Here is a 22682-nt window from a genome sequence, read left to right on the forward strand (position 1 = left end):
CCCCTCCCCCCACCCCCACTCTCCCCTCCTCCCGACCCCCAATCTCCCTCACCCCCCCTTCCCCCCACCGCCACTCTCCTTCCCCCACCCCCACTCCCCTCTTCCCCACCCCCACTCTCTCCTGCCCCCCACTGTCTCCCTTCCCCCCCACTCCCACTCTCCCTGACCCCCTCCCCCCACTCTCCCCCTCCTCCCCCCACCCCCACTCTCTCTTGCCCGCACCCCCACTCCCCCCTAACCCCACCCTCCCCTCCACCCACTCGGCCGTCACGCCCACTCCCCTCCGTGGAGCCGTTGGCTGCGAAAGGCACTTATCAGTGCCTGTGCGTTCAACGCTAACTGCCGACGTGTGAGTCTCCGCCGGGGCCGGGCGCGAGGGGAGGGGGCGAGGGAATGACTGAGGCCGGGTGGGCGGTGGCGGTGCCGGTGGCCATCTTGTTTTGGCGAATGAGGAACAAATGAAGTCGAACGTGGCCCATTGCGACATCATACGCTGAGGACTTTCAGGAAATGGGTTAGAAAGTGAATTTTTAAACTTTAAAATGTCTGTAGCTTAAAAAACGTAGCTTCAATTTGAATGAGTTGTTAGGCATTATGCCCAGGATAACGGTGAGTAACGTGGTGTAACAATTGTGGCGCTATGGTGTACCGTTTTGGCCGTGCGAAGCACCAAAGTTATGGTGCACACAAACACACATACACACGGACAGAGAGTTTTAGAGATGGATGGATGGATGGATGGATATTTCAGAATGTGTATGTACTATGTTAACAACAAAATCATTGAGGCAAAAATTGAACCCCAAAATACTATGTTTTGCAACAAGAGATTGTTGATAGGCTTTGGAATAGCACAGTTGATGGCACTATTGCTTAATTTTACCACTCTTTTTGTTTGCATTACTGCTATCTACAGTCAAATCAAAATGAGATCAAATCTTTTTCAACAGGAATGATTTTTTGGGCAACACAAACAATTGCTCATGTATTTGATGGCAATGTTAACAGCATGCAATTCATGTTTGACATAGTTACAAAATTTAACTGCACTTGCAAAACTTATAGGGTTTTGCAAGGTTAATAGGTTTATCATAGTAGGGGTTTTAACTTTCCCAATATAGTGCCAAGAGCTAGATGGGGTGAAATGTGTTAAATGTGTTCAGAAAATTTCTTTAGGCAATAGTAGAGGGCCTTATAAGGGCGAGGGCAAAGCTTGACCTACTCTTAGGAAATTGGTACGGGAAAGTGACTGAAGTGTTGATGGGTGAGCCTTTTGACATCACCGACCACATTTTTATTAGCTTTAAAATACTAATGGATAAGGACAGGGCAGGCCCACAAGTTAAAGTTCTGAATTGGGGTAAGGCCAACTTTGATGTTACTAGTCACGAACTTACTAAGTTGATTAGAGTAGGTTCTTTGTAGGGAAAGAAACGTCCGCAAAGTGGCATGCTTTTAAAGTGATGATGAGAGTTCAAGCCTGCACTTTCCTGGTAGAGTGACGGCCAAGGCTCTAGTCAGGAAAAAGAAGGAGGCAAGGGTCAGGTATAGGCAGCTTGAATCAAGTGTTACTCTTGACGAGTTTAGGCAACTGAGCAGCATACTTAAGAAAGAAATCAGGAGGGCAAAAAGGGGGTAGGAGTAGCTTTGTCAGATGAAATTAAGGAGAATCCAGAGATGTATGAGTCTATGATCATCTGTGATTGTTAACATAGGACTGGGCCTTTCAATTTACATTCAAGCAAGAATGTTAAGATTTTCACTTACAATCAAGGTTCCAATGATTTCTGAAGTCAGAGTCATACAGCATGGAAACAGGCCCTGTGGCTCAACTCTTCCATACTGACCAAGATGTCCCTTCTAAGCTGTTCACATTTGCCTGTGTTGCCCCATATCCCTTTAAACCTTTCATATCCATATCCCTTTAAACCTTTCACACCAATGTACACATCCAAGTGTCTTTTGAATGTTGTTATTGAGCCAGCTTCAATCACCTGCTCTGGCAGCTTATTTCTTATACCCCCCACCCCCCAAAAAATGCCGCCTAGGTTGCTATTAAATTATTCCACTCTCACCTTAAAGAACCTCTGATTCTTGATTCTGACCCTGAGCAAAATAATTGGTTCATTCATCCTGTTAATTCCCCTCATGGCTTCATAGAGCTCTAAAGCAGCTTTGCTCAGATATTATAGTGTCATGATAAATACAGGTGTGCAATGGTGCTTTTGCCCTCAGCCCACTTGCCCAGCAGAACAAGATCCCGCTGTAATTTTTGATAACCATCTTCACTACATTACCACCACCTTTAGTGTCATCTGCAAACTTACTAATCATGTCTTGTATGTTCTCAGTGAAATCGTTGATATAAATCAAAAACAGCTATTAGCCCAGCACCGATCCCTGAGGCACACCACTAGTCACAATTCCCATGTCTGAAAAACAACCTTTCACTACCATCCTTTGCTTCCTTCCATAAAGCCAATTCTGTATCCAATTAGATAGATCTCCCTGGATTGCATGCAATCTAACCTTCCAGAGCAGCCAACCATGGGGGGACCTCATCAAAGGCCTTACTGAAATCCATGTTGACGCTGTCTTTGGCTTTTCCCTCGTCAACAAGTTGTACAGGGCCCTGGTGAGACCACACTTGGAATATTGTGTGCAGTTTTGGTCTCCTAATTTGAGGAAGGACATTCTTGCTATTGAGGGGGTGCAGCGTAGGTTCACCAGGTTAATTCCTGGGATGGCGGGACTGTCATATGATGAAAGAATGGAGCGAATGGGCTTGTATTCACTGGAATTTAGAAGGATGAGAGGGGATCTTATAGAAACATATACAATTATTAAGGGTTTGGACACGCTGGATGCAGGAAACATGTTCCCAATAGACAATAGACAATAGGTGCAGGAGTGGGCCATTCGCCCCTTGGAGCCAACACCGCCATTCAATGCATAATCAGTACCCCATTCCTGCCCTCTCTCCATACCCCTTGACACCACTATCATTAAGAGCTTTATCTAACTCTCTTGAAAGCATCCAGACGATTGGCCTCCACTGCCTTCTGAGGCATGGAATTCCACAGATTTACAACTCTGAGTGAAAATGTTTTTCCTCATCTCTGTTCTAAATGGCCCACCCCTTATTCTTAAACTGTGGCTCCTGGTTCTGGACCTCCCCAACATTGGGAACATTTCCTGCCTCGAGCGTGTCCAATCCCTTAATAATCTCATATGTTTCAATAACATCCCCTCTCATTCTTCTAAATTTCCAGTATTTCAACATATGACAGTCCCGCCATTCCAGGAATTAACCGTGAACCTACACTGCACTCCCTTGCTAGCGCCCTGTACAACTGCAGAGGGACCTCTTTGCTTCCATACTTAACTCCTCTTGTCATGAAGGCCAACATGCCATTAGCTTTCTTCACTGCCTGCTGTACCTGCATGCTTACTTTAAGTGACTGATGAACAAGGACACACAGGTATCACAAAATACTGAAGTAACTCAGCAGGTTAGGCAGCATCTAGGAGAGAGGGAATGGGTGACGTTTCGGGTCGAGACCCTTCTTCAGTCTAAAGAAGGGTCTCGACCCGAAACGTCACCCATTCCCTCTCTCCTAGATGCTGCCTGACCTGCTGAGCTACTCCAGCATTTTGTAATACCTTCGATTTGTATCAGCATCTGCAGTTATTTTCCTACACAACAAGGACACCCAGATCTCTGTGTACTTCCCGATGTTGGAGTAGTCCAGAACCAGGGCCTACAGTTTAAGAATAAAGGGTTGGCCCTTATTCTTAAACTGTGACCCCTGGTTCTGGACTCCCCAACATCGGGAACATTTTTCCTTCATCTGGCCTGTCTAATCCCTTCTGTAAGATCTCCTCTCATCCTTCTAAATTCCAGTGAATGCAAGCCCATTCGACCCATTCTTTCATCATATGTCAGTCCCGCCATCCCGGGAATTAACCTGGTGAACCTACACTGCAGTCCCTCAATAGCAAGAATGTCCTTCCTTAAATGAGGAGACCAAAACTGCACACAATTTGGTGATTTTTCTGGACACCTATCTTTGAAGCCAATGTGCACCAATATCTGTGAGATGAGCATGATTCCCATCCTTGTATTTAGCTTACCACACTTAGAAAAGTTGCAGGCTACTATTTGAAGTGGTTGTTCCTATTTAGAACTGCCTCCTTGTGGCAGGAGATCATACTTACAATTTTGTGAATCTCTTAAAATCTCTGAAGTAATCTATGTTTACTCTGTATCACCATACTGAAGGGCTAAGATTCATGTTGCTTTTATTCTTGCATATTACATGTATAAGTAGATCGTTTATCATTGCTCCACCTAATGTGAGTTCTCTATTTACCACTACCGTATACCATCAGCCATCTGACATCCATGGAAAATATGGGAAGGGTGGTGCCAGTTGAATGAGAATTGCTCAGAAAAATTAATGCACATCACACGCTTGTATTTGATGCTTAAACCTTTAAATAAATTACCAAACTATATGTAATTTCCTTATCCTTTTAAATAACAAGGTTTTAGGCTGCAGTTCTATATTTTAAAACAAAACACGAAATAAAATTCAATGCTTGAGCTTTTTTCAGGAAAACAAAACAGTCTTATGTAGGCAATGCACAGACTGTTACCTATCGCCTATCATATGCTTCCATTTAAACTAAAATCATATAATTCTAAATGTTAAAATAGCATTAAAAAACTGCTGTGTTCTGGATTAATGGCATTTCATTAGGCTCAGTGGAACTTCTGTGAATCGATGTTGAAGGCTAAAAGCTTCAATTTGGTCATGCATTTTGGTGGTAGGAATAAACGCATAGACTATTTTCTAAATGGGGAGCAAATCCAGAAATCGGCGGTGCAAAGGGACTTGGGAGTGCTGGTGCAGGATTCCCAAAAAATTAATTTGCAAGTCGGAAGGCACACGCAATGCTAGCATTTATTTAAAGAGGACTAGAATACAAAAACAGGGATGTAATACTGTAGCTCTATAAGGCACTGGTCAGGCCGCATTTGGGGTATTGTGAGCAATTTTGGGCACCATTTCTGAGGAAGGATATCCTGGCTCCGAAGTGGGTCCTGAGGAGGTTTACAAGAATGATCCCAGGAATGAGTGGGTTGACATATGATGAGTGTTTGACAACACTGGACCTGTATTTGCTGTATTTAGAAGGATGAGGGGAAACATTAGTTCCACAATTTTTGTGCGAAACATTATGCCAAGACCATCACTTGTTTACCTGCACATAACTCATATTCCCTCCATTGTCTCCATCTCCATATGCCTATCCAAAAGTCTTTAAAATGCCACTAATGTATCTACTTCAACCATCACCCCTGGCAGCACATTCAGGCATTCACTAATCTTCATGTGTAAAAATCTTGCCCTGTCCATCTTTGTGTTTATATGGTGCTTTTCAACACTTTTATGATGCTTTTAATTCGGGAAGAATTACTTAAGTGTTGCACTTCATGGTTTAATGGCATCAATCCTTGAGAAATCAACATTGAATTATTTTATGAGCATTACTATTTTATCATTTTCGGGTGTTTTCCACATTTCCATTTTCTGCTTCAATATTATAATAATATATTTGGTGCAACACTGCAGATGCTAGTTTCCCAAAATTTTTTGAGGGGTAACTTAGCAGGTCAAGCAGCTTCCTTGGAAGACATGGATAGGCAACGTTTTGGGTTGGGACTCTTTTTCAGACTCTGACACAAATTTGAATACCAACTGGGGAAATTAAATTAATGTAATTGAATGAAATCTGGAATTAAAATATGTTTCCCCTTCCTACTTAGGCCAGGAATATTTTTTAATCTGACATACAGATCAATGAGAAAAATACAGCAAAGTTTGTGAAACAAAATTGAACCAACCGCCACTGTTAAGACATGTGAAGGACTGAGTGCGGGCTTTTGTACTGTAGGTTGACGGAAAACTGCGTGTCCACATAATTGCATTGAACCCAGCTCACCAAATTCAAATTTACGTCTTTGGAAAAACTTATTGAAATTGCTAAATTTTCGCAGAAACTTTTGCCAGTTACATGAGCATTCGAGATGCATAAATACTGGAGTTCACAGTATTTTTAAGATTTATTTGTGATTTTGAATTTCTCTGGTGGCTTATTAGACAAAATAGCATTCTCCTTTCACATCGACTGGACTTTGGTTACATTGTGGTTCGGTAATTGACTTAATATGCAGAGGGCTCCACTGTTAATCCAGACACACAAGTTTGAATGTAGACACAATGACCTACAGATGTTGGTTTACAAAGAAAAACAAATCGAAGTGTTGGAGTAACTTAGCAAGTTAGGTAGCTAACTTGGACGTTTCGGACTGGGACCCTTCAGACTCTGACACAAGTTGAATCCCAACTGGGGAATTTAAATGAAAGTAATTGAATTTAATCTGGAATAAAAAAATAGAAGCAACATTGGTCATCACTCAACCATTGGTCGTCAAAAAAAATATCTGATTTACTGCCGTCCTTCATTGAAGGAAATTTTCTATTCGTTCTTGGTTTGACTCTTTAGTGCCCTCTAATGTAAATTATCTGCTTCTTTCAAGGAGCAAATGGGAATGGACAATAAACTAGTCTGAAGACACCAGTCTGAAGAAGGGCCTCGACCCGAAATGTCACCCATTCTTTCTATCCAGAGATGCTGCCTGTCCTGATGAGTTACTCACTTTTTGTAGCTATCTTCGGTTTAAACCAACATCTGCAGTTCCTTCTTACACAATGGACAATAAATGTTGTTCTTGCGTTTCATATGTAGTCAAGTCAATCTTCTGACTGACTGGATGAGACAGTTGTTTTGCCAAGTGTTTGCCTTGCATCATCTCTTTCTCGCACCTTGCTTGATAGTCCAGGCCTACGGATGCAAATTCTTATTATTTGATGAGAGCTACTTTGTCGTCAAGATCTAACTCCAGTCCCAGTTTTGTCCTGGTCTAGATCATCTCATTTAGTGAGTGTACTGTTGGTCCCTTTAATCTCGAGCGATAACTCAGGAATCAAACAAGCAAAAAAGGGCAATGATTGGGTATGGCGCGTAGAACCAAAGCAAAATAGTGCTATATTGTGAAAGATATTAAGAACAAGTTATTCCCCATTCTTATTGCAACCCACCACTGCCCCCAACCCCGACCTTCCCTTTTTCAATTTACAGTCTACAATTCAAAGATACCTAAAGGGCCTGTCCCACTTAGGCGATTTTAAGGCGACTGCCGGCGACGAGGCTGTTGCCGACAGTTCGTCGGGGTGTCGCGGGCATGATCGTGAGGAGTCTTCAAAGAATCGTAGTGGATCTCGGTGCGTCACTGAGAAATCAACCGGTATGAAATTTCTTGGCGACAGCTGGCTTGTCGCCAGTTATCGGTGCTTATTGCGGGGGCTGTCGCATGCTGTCCCCAAGTTTGCTAGGTTCTCTTAGATGCATTTAGAAGCACGTAATATTAAATTAAGTAAAGTTATTTGAAGATACCATAAAATACTTGTGTTTAACCAATTTATTTACTGTCAGAACATTTGACAGGTAGATTGGAGGGGACAGTTTGATGGTCAGGTAAGCGTGGGAATTTTCGCGATGTTTATGGCCATCAGCGATTATATTTAAAGTAGGCTCCCAACCCAGATATGCAACCCAGAAACCAGATATGCATCTCCCGTACATTTTCAAAGAATGCCCACACTCTGCACAAAAATCCGTTTAACCACTTTTTAAATTAAATTACTTAATACTGCTATTAGTAAACTGGAAGTCAATCCAGTTTATGCCTTGTTACCGTGAAGCTTGGTTTTCAAGTAACCCAGAAAAGATGTTATATTTCAAAACTCAAGTAATTACCGACTTGTTAGTGATTTCAGCGAAAATTAGGACGCCGGAGAAGCATTGACAGCGTGGGAATTTTGCATTGTTTCCGAAGACGATGTAATCTCGACCTGACTCGGCATTGTCGTGGTCATTGTCATAGGGTAAAAGAAAATTTTGGCGATCTGCTACGACTTTAACGGTCGCCGGCAGTCGCCTAAATAATCGCCTAAGTGGGACAGGCCCTTAAGACTACCCACTTCAAAACCTTTATTTGAAAAGTGTGGAGAATACAGTATTTTGTTATTTTACTTATTATGCATGCTATTAGTAAAAATGCTTATCTATTTAAAAGAAACTTAACTTTTGCAATGTGGGTGTGGTGTAGGAAGTTCCCTGTGCAAACATTATAAATTGTCAAATACATGCTCAATCCCCTTTTTATTGAGCAATCATTTTCCCAATGTAGAGAGAAAATGTTTTAATTATTGATTATTTCTTGTCATGCAATTTTGAACTATTGAGGTCTTAACAAACCAGCTGGAAAAAATGTAAAGAAGCAACGGAGAAGGGATTAAATGTAACACATTAATTAATGACTTGAGTTTCTGGTTGGATTAATTACACCGTTCCTTTTCCTTTAGCAGGAATTTCATGGATGCATAGACCATTTAAATAGAAACATTTGGAATGCCACCATTTGGTTTAGATTGTACCAAGCGCAATGTTCAAGGTAAGTTTTTGTGTACAATCTAAATACATTATTACTACAAGAGTGCACTTCTCTTTGCACTAATATGTGTACTAATACGTATATTAAGAGTAAAAGGGAGGCTCAGGGACAGAATACGTCCCCTTGAAGATCAGCACAGTCATCTTTGTGCAGAGCCACAGGAGATGGGGTATTATTAAAAGAATAGATCTCATCAGTTTTGTACTGAAGATAAGATCATGGAAGCTCTGGATCTGAGGCATATGAGTTGTGATATTTTAGACCACATGCAAATGATCAAAGAGGGGGTATGGGAGGTTTTAAAGTGCATTAAGGTGGATAAATCCCCAGGACCTGACCAAGTGCATCCTCAGACCTTGGTGGAAGCTAAGGAAAATTTGCAGTGAGTCTTGCATCATCTGTAGCCACAAGTGAAGTTCGGAAAGATTGTACAACGGTTAATGTTGAACTACAGGCCAATGAGACTGATGTCATTGGTGGGAAAGTTGTTTGAGAGGACTCTGAGTAGCAGGAACTACCAGCATTTGGATAGACAGGGACAGCTTACAGATAGTTAGCATGGACATGTACGGTGGAAATTATCACATCAGATTTAGGTTTAGCTTTATTATTGTTATGTGGGCCATGGGAACAGAAATGAGTGATGTTTCAGGTTGGGACCTTCCTTCGGACTGATTGTGGTAGCTGAGAGGAAAAAAGGCTGGAAGAGAGGTGGGACAGGCAAGTGGTAAGTGGTTACAGGTGAGGAGGGTTTTTGGTAGACATAGTTGGACAGTGAAGGGAGATGAAAAGACTAAACCTGTGAGATAAGGATATAAGAGTTAGGAATTGTGAAACAGGAGTTAGGCATGGGGAAGGGGATGGGGAGGGGAGAAATGGGTGTGAGTCCAGGTGGGACATAGGGAAGAGTGCGGGAGGAATTGGGGGGGGGGGGGGGTGGGGCTATAGATTAGTTATGTAAAATTTGAGAATTCCATGTTCATTCTGTTGCTACCCAAGCGGAATCTGCGGTGCTCTTCCTCCAGTTTGTATGTGACCTCACTCTGCCAATGGAGGAGGCCCAGGGCAGAAAGATCATTATGGAAATGGAAAGTAAAGTTAAGTTGGTTAGTAACTGGAAGATCCAGTAGCCCTTGGCAGACCAAGCATGAGTGTTCACCGTAACAGTCGCCAAGTCTACGGTCGGTCATGCGATGTAACGGGAACACCAAATGTCGTAGATGAGATTAGAGGAGGTGAACGTGATCCTCTGTCTCAACTGGAAGGACTGCTAGGGTCCCTGGCGAGGGAGGAAGTATAGGGATAGGCATTACATCTCCTGCAGTTGCAGGGGAAAGTACCTGGAGAGGGGGTGTTTTGTGTGGGTAGGGTTTTGTACCAAGGAGTTGTGGAGGGAGCGGTCTCTGCGGAAAGTGGTGGAGATGGGAAGATGTGACTGGTGGTGGGATTACTTTGGAGGTGGAGGTAATGTTGGCGAATGATGTGTTGCATGCAGATGCTGGCGGGATGAAAGGTGAGGACCAGGGACTATCACTGAATCATTTCTCCCTTTTCTTGATCTCCCTGTCTTTATCACAGGGAACTGCTGACTGGAGCATGTACTACACCACGCTTCCTGAAGTCGATAAATAGCTCCTTTGTTCAATGACAATTAGTTATCACCAAAATTGGTGGTAAAGTGGACAATGATGATGGATATTTAAGATTACAACAGGATCTAGATCAGTTGTGAAGTTGGGCTAATGAATGGCAAATGGAATTTAACTCTGACAAATGTGAGGTGTTGCACTTTGGTTTGTCAAACCAGGGCAGGACTTGCACAGTAAATGGTAGAGCCTTGGAGTGTTGTGGAACAGAGGTCTGGGTGTAGAGATACATTGTTCTCTGAAAATGATGATTCAGGTGGACAAGGTGGTGAAGAAGGTGTTTGGAACTTGGGAAGGGTATTGTGTACAAAGATTGGCAGCTGTACTAGATGATGGTTAAACAATACTTGGAATACTGTGTGCAGTTTTAATCACCCAACTATAGGAAGCATGCCATTAAGTTGGAAAGGTTGCAGAAGAGATTCTTCAGAATGTTACCAATGGGTGAGGGATGACCTTATTGAAGTATACAAAATCATGAGGGGCATGGATAAAGTAAATGCTCAGAGTTTTCCCCATGGGAACAAGAGGGCATAAGCTTTAGGTGAGACAGGAAAGATTTAAGTAAGTTCAGACCAAGTGGACCCATTGGGCCCAAACCTCTCCTACATTGGTGCAGCACACTCGCCCCTCTCCCCCCCTCCCCTACCCCTCCCCCCTTCCCCTCCCTCTACCCCCACCTTCCCTTCCCCCTCCCTCTCTAGGTGATAGTTAAACTTTAAAATGTGAATAACTTTAAAAATATAACACTGATTTCAATTAAACTTCTCCCATTAGCACCAAAGGGACGACCATGAGTAAGGTGGGCCTAAAATTGTCATACTATCGTGTACCGTTTTGGCTGTAGCTCTGGAACAAACAAACAAACAAGAGTTTTAGTATATAGATTTCAGAGTCAACTGTTTCACTCAAAGGATAGGCATATCTGAACGAGCTGCCAGAGGAAGCTGCAGAAGTGGATACACATGACTTTCAAAAGAGATGTAGACAGATAAATGGATAGGAAGGGTTTATAGGGATAGCCCAACTCAGGCAAATTGAACAAGTCTATAATACAGTTTTGGTCAGCATGGACAAGTTGGTCAAAGGGCCTGATTTCTTGCAGCATAATTCTGTGACTCTATGTGATTTTCAAATCATAGAATTGCTAAGGCATGGAGCTGATGCTGGCTTTGTGCAAAAGCATTCTGTTTAATGGTATTCCCTGGAATCCTACACATGGTTTTTTTCTGCAAATACTTCCAATTTGTTTTGAAATTGAATCAGTTTCTATTCCTCCTTCAGACAGTGGATCCTTATATTATTTCAGTTTATAAGAATTCAATTCATAAAAGGTAATTGACCTAATTTTTTTCTGTGCCTGGGAAGGCATGATTCATTGGTTTGTGGTAGGCCAAGGTTAGGCCCTCAAAAGTGTTTTTTTGAGGGCCTAACCTTGCAAATTGATATAGCACATAAACCAGAGATATGTGCTTAATTCATTCAGGCCTTCCACACTTAGTATGCTCGAAAGATTTTACTTGGTGGAACATGTGAAAGATAACTTTGGTTTTGGCACTGGATTGATGATAGAGGGTTGAGGGGCTGAAGTTGTGGCAAGAATCAGACTCGTGAGAAGTCCAGTGAGGGAAAATCCTAATGATCGGTTGAGACCATGTCGGCCTAGTGGCAATGGAAAAGGTCGACCAATTACATGGAAAGGGGAGGGCAAAAGAGTTGATCAAGTAGGAGTAGGAGTAAATGGGTCCTTTTCAGAATGGCAGGCAGTGGCGAGTGGAGTGTCGCAAGGCTCGGTGTTGGGGCCGCAACTATTTACCATATGTGTATAAATATGATACTGGGACATAGAAGCGTGACATAGACACCCAAAAATTAATTGTTGTAAAAACCAATGCAAACACATTTATTTACAAGTTTGACAACCGTCTGACTCTATCAAAAAGAAAGAAGATAGTTCCACAACCGCAAGAAGTTTTTTCAGGTAATTTAAAATTTACCACAAAAGTGTTAACGTACGTAACATGGTGTCTCAATGGCATTTGATTGCAATGGAAGAACTTCTTTTTTCTAATTCATTAAAGTGTAGTTATACACAATGAAATTGGACAGTAAACCAATTTATTTATCGTCGGGACATTTGGCAGGTAGATTGGACAGCGTGGGAATTTTCGCGATGTTTTTGGCCTCCACCATTACATGTAAAGTGGGCTCCAAACCCAGATATTCAACCCAGAAACCAGATATGCATCTCCCTTACATTTTCAAAGAATGCCCACACACCCTTCACAAAAATCCACTGAACCACTTTAATTATTATTATTTTTTAATACAGCTATTAGTAAACTGGAAGTAAATCCAGTTTATTCCTTGTTACAGTGAAGCTTGGTTTTTAAGTAACCCATACAAGGTGTTATAGTTCAAAACTCTCAAGTACTTACCGACTTGTCAGTGATTTCAGCGAAAACCAGGACTCCGGAGAAGAATTGACAGCGTGGGAATTTTCGCGATGTTTCAGAAGACGCGGTAATCTCGACCTGACTCGGCTAGTATTTCCCCCAAAATACATTTAAAATACAAACAAAATCTTACCTTTCAAAACGCAAACAAGATGGTGTCCGATGGGCAGCTTTCATTAGGAAGATAGCGCTGGACAATTGAACGTCTCCTGTATGTAACCAGCAGACGCTCCGAAGACACTAAGGGTCATCAGGCTGCAGCACCGTCAGCAGAAAACTGACAAACTACACTTACCCGCGGGTTCTCTCATGACAGCAATGTAAATGTTTTTATAAGTTGACAGATCCACCAGACATGAAAATAGCAGGTTAATGATGCCTGCTTATGTACATAACGATTTGGACACGGAGAACAAAGTAAGCACAGTATGTCTCGTTTGCTTTAAGTATGTTGAGTTAAGAATTTTTGGACATATTTTTTTTTTACTTGGCTTGAGCATCATAGAAACAAATGAATATCGATCCGAAAAATATTCATTTTTCATGATTTCCAGCGGCATCTTACGTATGCAACTCTCAGGACACGATGAGTTACGTACATGAGCATAATATTTTTGACTCTCCCAAATGAATATGTGCAACTAATTTCTCCAAGCAAAGTCGGGTTTGGAAAGGCATATCAAAGGTCCTCAAAAATTTTTTGTCTAGACAAATGTAGGCCATTACGATACGTATATATTTTCACATAAGTTATGATGTGTAAAAAATGTCACATTTTCGTGTCCAATTATGGGTAAAAATCAAAAACAGATTTTAATTTTACAACAGTTGAAGAAAGTCTGGAACCATAAGTTTATATTATGTATTACATGGATATATGAAGTACCACACACAAGCAAAACTTTCCCATCAAGTAAACAGAATACACTTTTGCATACAAATGAAAATAACATTAAAAAATCTCACCAGTATCATATTTTTATACATATATATTAATGATTTGGATGAAGGAATTAGAAGTAACACTAGCAAGTTTGCAGATGACACAAAGCTATGTGGCAGTGTGAACTGCGAAGAGGATTTTAGGAGGTTGCAGGGTGACCTGGACAGGTTGAGTGAGTGGGCAGATGCATGGCAGATGCAGTATAATGTAGATAAATGTGAGGTTATACACTTTGGCGGCAAAAACAAGGAGGCAGATTATTATCTCAATGGTGTCAGGTTAGGTAAGGGGGAAGTGCAGCGAGACCTGGGTGTCCTTGTACACCAGTCATTGAAAGTTGGCATGCAGGTACAGCAGGCAGTGAAGAAAGCTAATGGCATGTTGGCCTTCTTAACGAGAGGATTTGAGTATAGGAGTAAAGAATTTCTCCTGCAGTTGCCCTGGTGAGACCACATCTGGAGTATTGTGTACAGTTTTGGTCTCCTAATTTGAGGAAGGACATCCTTGTAATTGACGTAATGCAGCGTAGGTTCACGAGATTGATCCCTGGGATGACGGGACTGTCATATGAGGAAAAATTGAAAAGACTAGGCTTGTATTCACTGGAGTTTAGAAGGATGAGAGGGGATCTTATAGAGACATATAAAATTATAAAAGGACTGGACAAGCTAGATGCAGGAAAAATGTTCCCAATGTTGGGGGAGTCCTGAACTGGGGACCACAGTCTTAGAATAAAGGGGAGGCCATTTAAAACTGAGGTGAGAAGGAACTTTTTCACCCAGAGAGTTGTGAATTTGTGGAATTCTCTGCCACAAAGGACAGTGGAGGTCAACTCACTGGATGAATTTAAGAGAGAGTTAGACAGAGCTCTGGGGGCTAGTGGAATCAAGGGATATGAGGAGAAGTTGGGCACAGGTTACTGATTGTGGATGATCAACCATGATCACAATGAATGGATCAAAGGGCCGAATGGCCACCTATTTTCTATGTTTCTATGTAAGACAAAGGTCAGAACAGAGCATACATTGAGGGTGGAGGCTTGAATGGATGGTCTCAAAGTACTTAGTCGAATGGGTTTAACATTAGTGGTACTAGGCTGCATTACTTTCACTTCATGAGATATCAGCCTTTGCCATAATCCAGAGCTAGCTTGGTTTTGCCTTGTGGATGGAGCAGTTAGCACACCTTGGTGAGGATGTTCCTTTTGAAGCACATTTCTTGCATTGTTCCATGCTGAAGTTCCTCCAGGAATTTGGACCCTGAATCCTAGGGTGAACAATAGCATCTTATAGTGAACCTATAAAAATGCTTGTGGTTAACATGCAAACAATTGGTGATCCCTTTAAATTGCACAGCTGTGCTTCATGCCTAATGCTGAACACATATTTACTGAACGTTAAAAGAGGATGGTGTATGAAAGTGCAGTTTGGGAGTGTCAAATGGCTTCGTTGACTGCCCAAGTAGTATAATTCCTTTGTGCAGTACGATGGATGTAAATATAGTGCCCTTATCACCATGGTAGGTAGCATGACTTGCATTACAATTGTATGCACAGGCACGAGTCACCATATTGGAAACAAGTTGGCAAGCTGATCACTTAGACAACAGGTACTATGAAGCTCATTTTTGTGGTCATTGTGAGTCCTTCACAACACGAACAAGCTATGTTTTGCAATTATTGAGTACAGAAAATCGTTTTACTATGTGTAGCATAAATTGTATTTGTGTTGTATTTGAATGTCATATTTAGTTTCTCTAAAACTTTCTCCGTCTAATTCTCTCTTAATACCATAAATACTCTGTCTAATTCTCTCTTAATACAATAATAATACAATAAAACTCCAATAGTTCACAATCTAATTTTTCAGAAAAGCCGACAGTTCTGTATCTAGCTTACCTGATTCTTTATCTCCAGCTCCCTCACGGAGGCCATCTTTACCAAACACCCTTTAAACTCAATGCAACCCCATTTTTCACACTTCTTTAAATTTACCTGGTTCATTGAAAAACGTATACTATCATGTAACAGTTAAAAAAATGAAAAACATGTAATAGTCCAGAATTTCTGCCATTCCAGCATTACCAAAGCTTCAATGGTGCTGGAATACCAGTTTTACATTTGTGTAGTTATTTAAAAATCATGTCCAGTGACCAACTGCCCAGGAAAATAACTGATTACAAATTAGTTAATTACCATGCAGTTACAACTAAGTACAAATTATAAAATGTATAAATAACAACGTATGATTTTTGAAGCTGAATGCTACTGATTTGTGCCATTTTATTAAAATCTTGGCTAAACTAAATTGTTGTGAATAAAATCTTTCTTCTTTCACAGCAATTGTAAATTTGTCGTGTTTATTTTATGAAAGGAACAAATAAGAGCCTGCTGGAAAGATACTTTGTTGCCTTCATTTTTTTTTCAATGCTGAATGTGTACATGTTCAATACAATAACATTCCATCAGTCCAGATTTTGGTGTGATAAATGAGCAAACTTTGTTGACTATTCAAATTAATTCTTCAACTCGCCTTTAAATTGATTTCTTTTAAATATTTCACAGTGATTGACAAATTTTTCACCAAACTTGTTAAGTATAAACGGAGTGTGCAAGCAGAATGCAGTGAGTTTCAAAGGAGCATAGACAGGGAATTTCATGAGTTTCAAAGGAGTTCATGAAACAACCAGATCAATTTCCAGGAGTTTGGCAAAAGGGGGCTCAATGTGTTTAAGGTAATGCAGGAATCAGGTCACTGTTGTGTTAAACAAAGCATGGCAACTAAAACATTAAAAGCTTAAAGAGAGCATGGTAAACAGAACCAAGTGAGTTTCAAGGGAGTGGAAGAAATGGAAACTCGGTGAGGTTAAAGGGAGCATAGGATAATTGGAGCCGAGTGTGTTAAGAGGAGTTAGGAACCAGAAAAGGATTGCTGGAACCGGGATTTTGAGGTCTTAAAAGAAGCATGGGAACTGGTAGCACGGTATGTTAATGGGAGCCGGATTCTTAGTCTCAGTGTGTAAAAGGAATGCAGGAACTGAGGCCCTGGTGTATTAATGGGAAATTAGGACCCAATACCCCGATGTGTCATCAGGGTGGGGATCAGCACCTGTAGAGATAGATGCCAAGCTATTGAGATTTCTGAATAATCGGATAGTGAATTATTTTAATTTTATGATAAATGAACATTAATGTCACAGTAATTTGGATATTTTTAAACAATTAAATTTTAATTTATTAATCTATTAATTTTTTAACTGTATGCACAGAAACTAATGAACAATTAAAGACCACTGTAAATCACATATGTCATCGAAAAAATTTGTAGCACTGATTTGATCCAGTATGTCTGGGCTGGGATTTTGGAAGAATTGTCTAATTTACTCTCCCACTGCAGCCCTTAGCCACTAACCCATCAAGTATATGTATGTACTTTTATAAGCACTTGGCATAATTATTTGGTTGTATTTTATAGAGGAAGAGAGATACTTAAGAGCAAATGACAGACATTTCAACCTGAAATTTCAGTATGTGGTGAGTAAACAATATTTAAATTTCAATCACATCCATTGATATCAGTGTATAAATATGTGGTATAATATGCCACAGAACTGGAAAGATCTATTTAACCACTGGATGTGAAGCATCGTTCAAACATATAATTGATAACATCGGACCTACATTATTATTGTTGATATCCTTATAGATAAGGATAGTTTTATTATAGCTGGAATTTGTTAATATATAAGTGCATGATAAATCCTTAATTTTGATGTGGGAATTCTGATGTGTTATCACGTGCCATTTTATTTCATGTTGATGGCATTTATATTCAAGCATTGAGGTACAGTACAGTACAAAATGCTGGAGTAACTCAGTGGGTCAGGCAGCATCTCTGGAGAGAAGGAATGGGTGACGTTTCGGGTCGAGACCCTTCGTCAGACCTGTTCCTTTCTCACTTGCTCTCTGCCTTCCTTGACTTTTCATTAAATACTTTATTTTTAGGTCTAGTGGATCTTTATCAATCTTTAAATAAATTTTATCTCCTCTCAGATCTCAAATTACAATAATAATGCATACAACACCAAATTTTTCTAGTTTAGACTCCATTTTAGGAATACTTCATTCCTTTATCTCCTATGGGTAATCAGTCAAAAAAACACTAGGTATTGGAAACCTAACATCAGAACAAAAGATGCTGGAGATACTCAGCTAGTTAAGCAGTATATATGGAGAAATAAACAAGTTATTGTTATACTGTATGTTATATGTTAATGATCTGTCAACAAAGTTCTGATCCAAATGTTATGTTTAAAGATCATCAACCTGGAATGTTTCTCCCGCAGAAGCTGTATAACCTGTTGAGTATCGCTACCTTTTTGTGTTTTTATGAAAAATTGATGTGACAAGCTTTCCTTGAATACCTCCCTCAAACTCTTCACAGGTGTTGTTTCGTACCTGTGAAGTTTATGGTGCCCTTGACAATTAATGATCAGGGCAAGAGACCCTTATTTTCCAAAGAAATTCACCAATTTTGGTCCTGTTATTATATTCCATACAGCAAATTACACTTCTTTGTTGAGCACAAACAAATTATCAGTATTTACAATTCCCCCAACACTAACAATATATGGGGCAGATCTTCTATCTAAAATAAGGGAGATGTGTGTGGAGCAAAATATCCTATATCTGGTGTTGAATCGCATTCCAGTTATTATGGTTAAAGTTCAGAAAATAGATTTGCAACGCAATAATATATTTTAAAATGCAGAATTATATATAGAAATGGGCAATATAGATTGCAATTGATTTTAATTTCTCTTTATCATTGAGAAACAAACAGAAAATCTTGAAATTTCTGCCAATATTGTTTATAATAAAATTGGTGTTACCTTGTATTTGTCCTAAAGTTAATTTCTTATATATGATTTATCACTAAGCAGAAGAATTTTTGAAGCCATCAAAATGAAATCTCCATTTTCTCATATAGTTGCTGTTTATGATATTTTTAAATCATTTAATTTTTTTAAAAATCATTTAAATTCTGTGATTCGTCCCTGCAAGTCACATTTTAGTCAATATTTAAGTTTTGATGTGAAAATATTGTAATTTCATATATGTTATATTTACATGACTTAATTTCACATGCTTACTAAATATTGTTTTTTTTCAGAATAATAGAATTAAAACTTCCAAATATAATGTTTTTACATTCCTGCCAGTCAACTTGTTTGAACAATTTCAGCGAATTGCCAATGCTTATTTTTTATTTTTACTAATTTTACAGGTGAGTATTTATTTTTATGTGTGTCTACATTACTTTTTTTGAATAATTTATGGTCTCTCTAATACTTCTTCTTTGGTTTGACATTGATTGTTGTTAATTCATGCTGCAATGAAATACTGAAAGATATTTTTCATCCTTTATTGTGTCTAAATAAAATTTATTGTGAAATAAAATGTATTGCTAAATAACTTCATAGAGTTTAGGAATATATAATTAAAATGTTAATTGGAATATTCTAATATATAGTCATAATGAGTGAAGATTTCATTTTACTGCATGCAACATTCAAATCCATTTATTTTAAAAATCATTTGTGATTTTGGAGCATCGGGGCTGCATTCTGGAAACTACTGTCAGTACATCCAAAGGCTTATATTTTTAAGATACGATACGATACAATAGAACTTTATTTATCCCAGGAGAGAAATTAATCTGCCAACAATCATAAAACACAAGGTACATGGAACAAGAAATTAAAGTGACGAGTGGAAAGGATTGTGGATGTGCAAAAGATTGGGGAGGGAACGCAGTCCACTCCACGACAGAAGGTTGTGGAGTTGTACAGTTTGATAGCAACAGGAAAAAAGGATCTCTTGTGGTGTTCTGTACTGCATCTTGGTGGGACCAGTCTGTTGCTGAAGGTACTCCTCAGGTTGACCACTGTGTCATGTGAGCTGTATTGTCCAAGATGCTCTGCAGTTTGAGGAGCCACCTCCCCTCCAAGACCACCTCCCATGAATCCAACTCCGCCCTCAGGAGGGAGTCAGCCTTCCTGATGAGTTTGTTAATCCTGTTGGCGTCCGTGGCCTTCGCCTGCTGCCCTTAAAGTCATTGTTGATGGAGATCTATCAAATTCTGTCGGTAGAGTTCTAGCCTAGTGCCCTTTCCGAGATTTTTTATTAATAAAAAAGTTTGAGTTACGGAAAATGTTCTTTGGGTTGTCCCTGTATCTGTCACATGCCTGAACTACAGCCCAAAGTGGTACACGATAGTGCAACAATTTTAGGCCTACCTAACTCACCGTCGTCCCTTTGGTGCTAATGGAAGTAGTTTCATTGAAATTGGTGTTATATTTTTAAGGTTATTCACATTTTAAATATCTCCTAGGGAGGGGGAGGGAGGGAGGGGGTAGGGGGAGGGAGGGATGAAGGGGCTGAGGGGTTTGGTGGGAGGAGGGGAGGGGGAGAGGTGGTGGGGGTAGTGGGGCGAAGGGCGGGGAAGGAGAGGGTGCTGCACCAATGCAGGAGAGGTTTGGGCCCAATGGGTCCACTTGGTCTAGTGTCCCCTAAAATTCTCACCAACTTCTCCAGATGCACGATATAAAGCATTTTATTAGGATGCATCACAGCTTGGTTTGGGAACAGGGTCATCCAAGACCTCAAGAAATTGCAGCGAATTGTGGACGCAGCCCAGCCCATCACATTAACCAACCTCCCTTCTGTTGACTCCATTATTCCTCACACTGCCTCGGCAAGACCAGCAGCATAATCAAGGAAGAGGTTGCACCCTAGCCATTCCCTCTTCTCCCCTCTCCCATCAGTCAATAGATATTGGTGTAAAAAAGCATTCCCACAGATTAAGGGACAGTTTCTTCCCAGCGGTTATCAGGCAACTGAACCATCCCGCCAACAAGTAGAGAGCAGCCCTGACCCACTATCTACCTCTTTGGTGACCCTTGGACTATCCTTGATCAGACTTTGCTGACTTTACCATGCACTAAACGTTATTCCTTTATTATGTATCTATACACTGTAAATGGCTCGATTGTAATCATGTATTGTCTTTCTGCTGAATGGTTAGCACACAACTCGGTACACGTGACAATAAACTAAACTAAACTAAGCTAAACTAAACTAAGCAGTACAGCTGCATTGTGGGTTGTGCTAATGCTGTTTGTGAGATGAGAATAAAGATTGACGCTTCAATTAAAGGGTTCAGAGAACCCCATTATTGGATTACAGTTTGAAACTGTTAGCTTCAAAACAATATTCTCAAATGACATGGCCAAGTTCTCGTGGTTGCCAGCAGTCAGCACAGCAGGTGCAAAAAGCATTGAAAGTGAAATACCACACTGTCCCACCAAGGCCACCAGGGGCCAGAACACTAGACCACTGCTACACACCAATAAAAAACACCTACTGCTCTGTCACTCAGCCAAGTTTGGGAACTCTAGATAATCTAACTGTGCTTCTACTCCCCACCCACAAACAAAAACTGAAGCAGGAGAATCCTGTACCGAGAGTTGTTAAATGCTGGTCAGGGACACGGTTGACATCCTACGCGACTGTTTTGAGTCAGTGGACTGGTCCATATTCAGGGATTCTGCCTGACTGAGTACGTAACCGCTGTGACTGACTTCATCAGCAATTGCGTGGAAGACTGAGTGCCATAAAGACAATCCAAGTGTTCACCAACCAGAAACCATGGATGAACCACAGGTGAAGTCCAGGTCCACTGCATACAAGTCAAACGATCCTGAGCGGTACAAGTATGCAAAGCTACCAAGAATGCCAAGAGACAATACCGGGACAAACTTGAGTCCCAGTATAATCATTCAGCTGCACGCAGAGTGTGACAAGGTCTGAATATTATAACTGGCTGCAAAGCGAAGTCAGGCAACATCACTGATAGTACACCCCCAATGGGGGGATGACACCTGTCCCTTCAGAATCAAATGTGCCTCTTCCCAGGGTCACTTTTGCAGAGGTGAGATTAATATAATAATAATAATATATTCCTTTACTCGTCCCACACCGGGGAAATTTACAGTGTTACAGCAGCAAAGTGGATAGCAAGAGAGCAAGAGATCATTCATTATAAATAAAAGATACATAAATTGTCATCAGTTTTCTGTGTGTTCTTAGCTGTTATTGTTGACTCGTCTGCTGGGAGCAGTGTTGGTTGTGCAGTCTCACAGCAGCGGGAAGGAAGGACCTCCTGTATCTCTCCTTCACGCACATGGGGTGAAGGAATCTGTCACAACAGGAACTCTCAGTGCAGTGACGGTGTCCAGCATGGGGTGGGAGTCATTGTCCAGCAGTGATGTTAACTTTGCTGTCATCCTCCTCTCTCCCACAACCTGCACTGAGTCGAGGGGGTAACCCAGGACAGAGCTGGCCTTCCTGACCAGCTTGTCGAGTCTCTTCCCTTCTGCCGCTGAGATGCTGCTGCTCCAGCAGACCACTCCATAGAAAATGGCCAATGCAACCACCGTGTTGTAGAAGGTCCTTAGGAGTGCCCCCTGCACTCCAAAGAACCTGAGTCTCCTTAGCAGATAAGGTCTCCTTAGCACATAAGCAGAGATTGGTCTTCCTGAAGGTGAACCCAGGAAAATCAACTGGCCCAGACGGAGTTCCTGGCCGTGTCCTTGATAGTGGTGTGGTCCAGCCAGCAGGAGTTTTCACAAATATCGTTAATTTCTCCCTACTCACTTTTGAGGTACCCACCTGCTTCAAGAGGACCATCATCAACCTGCTCCCGAAAAAAAATCAAGATTTCTTGCCTTAAAGATTATCGCCCAATGGTCTTGACATCATGAAATACTTTGCAAAGCTAATTATGGCATGATTAGCCTGAATCCTGCCTACCTAGCAGCCTTAATGCACTGCAGTTCACCCACCACCCCAACAGGTCCATGGATGATGCCATCTCCCTGGCCCTGGAACACTTGGATAAGGGAGACACCTATGTCAGACTCTTATTCATCGACTGCAGGTCTGCTTTTAACACCATTATCCTATCTAAGCTCATCACCAAACTCACAGGACT

At 40.9% G+C, this 22682-nt stretch overlaps 1 protein-coding gene across 1 annotated transcript in view; it reads left to right on the forward strand.

Annotated features, from left to right (window-relative positions):
* The window catches only part of LOC144596895 (putative phospholipid-transporting ATPase IM), a 161046-nt gene that overhangs the window by 19824 nt on the left and 118540 nt on the right, over positions 1–22682 (forward strand). The window contains exons 2-3 of the mRNA XM_078406142.1: positions 17103–17161; positions 18801–18914. Coding sequence (XP_078262268.1) covers positions 17103–17161; positions 18801–18914 — 173 coding nt within the window. The remainder of the gene's footprint in view (positions 1–17102; positions 17162–18800; positions 18915–22682) is intronic.

The sequence above is a fragment of the Rhinoraja longicauda genome, chromosome 1 (assembly GCF_053455715.1).
Source record: "Rhinoraja longicauda isolate Sanriku21f chromosome 1, sRhiLon1.1, whole genome shotgun sequence".
NCBI classification, from domain to species: Eukaryota; Metazoa; Chordata; class Chondrichthyes; order Rajiformes; family Arhynchobatidae; genus Rhinoraja; species Rhinoraja longicauda.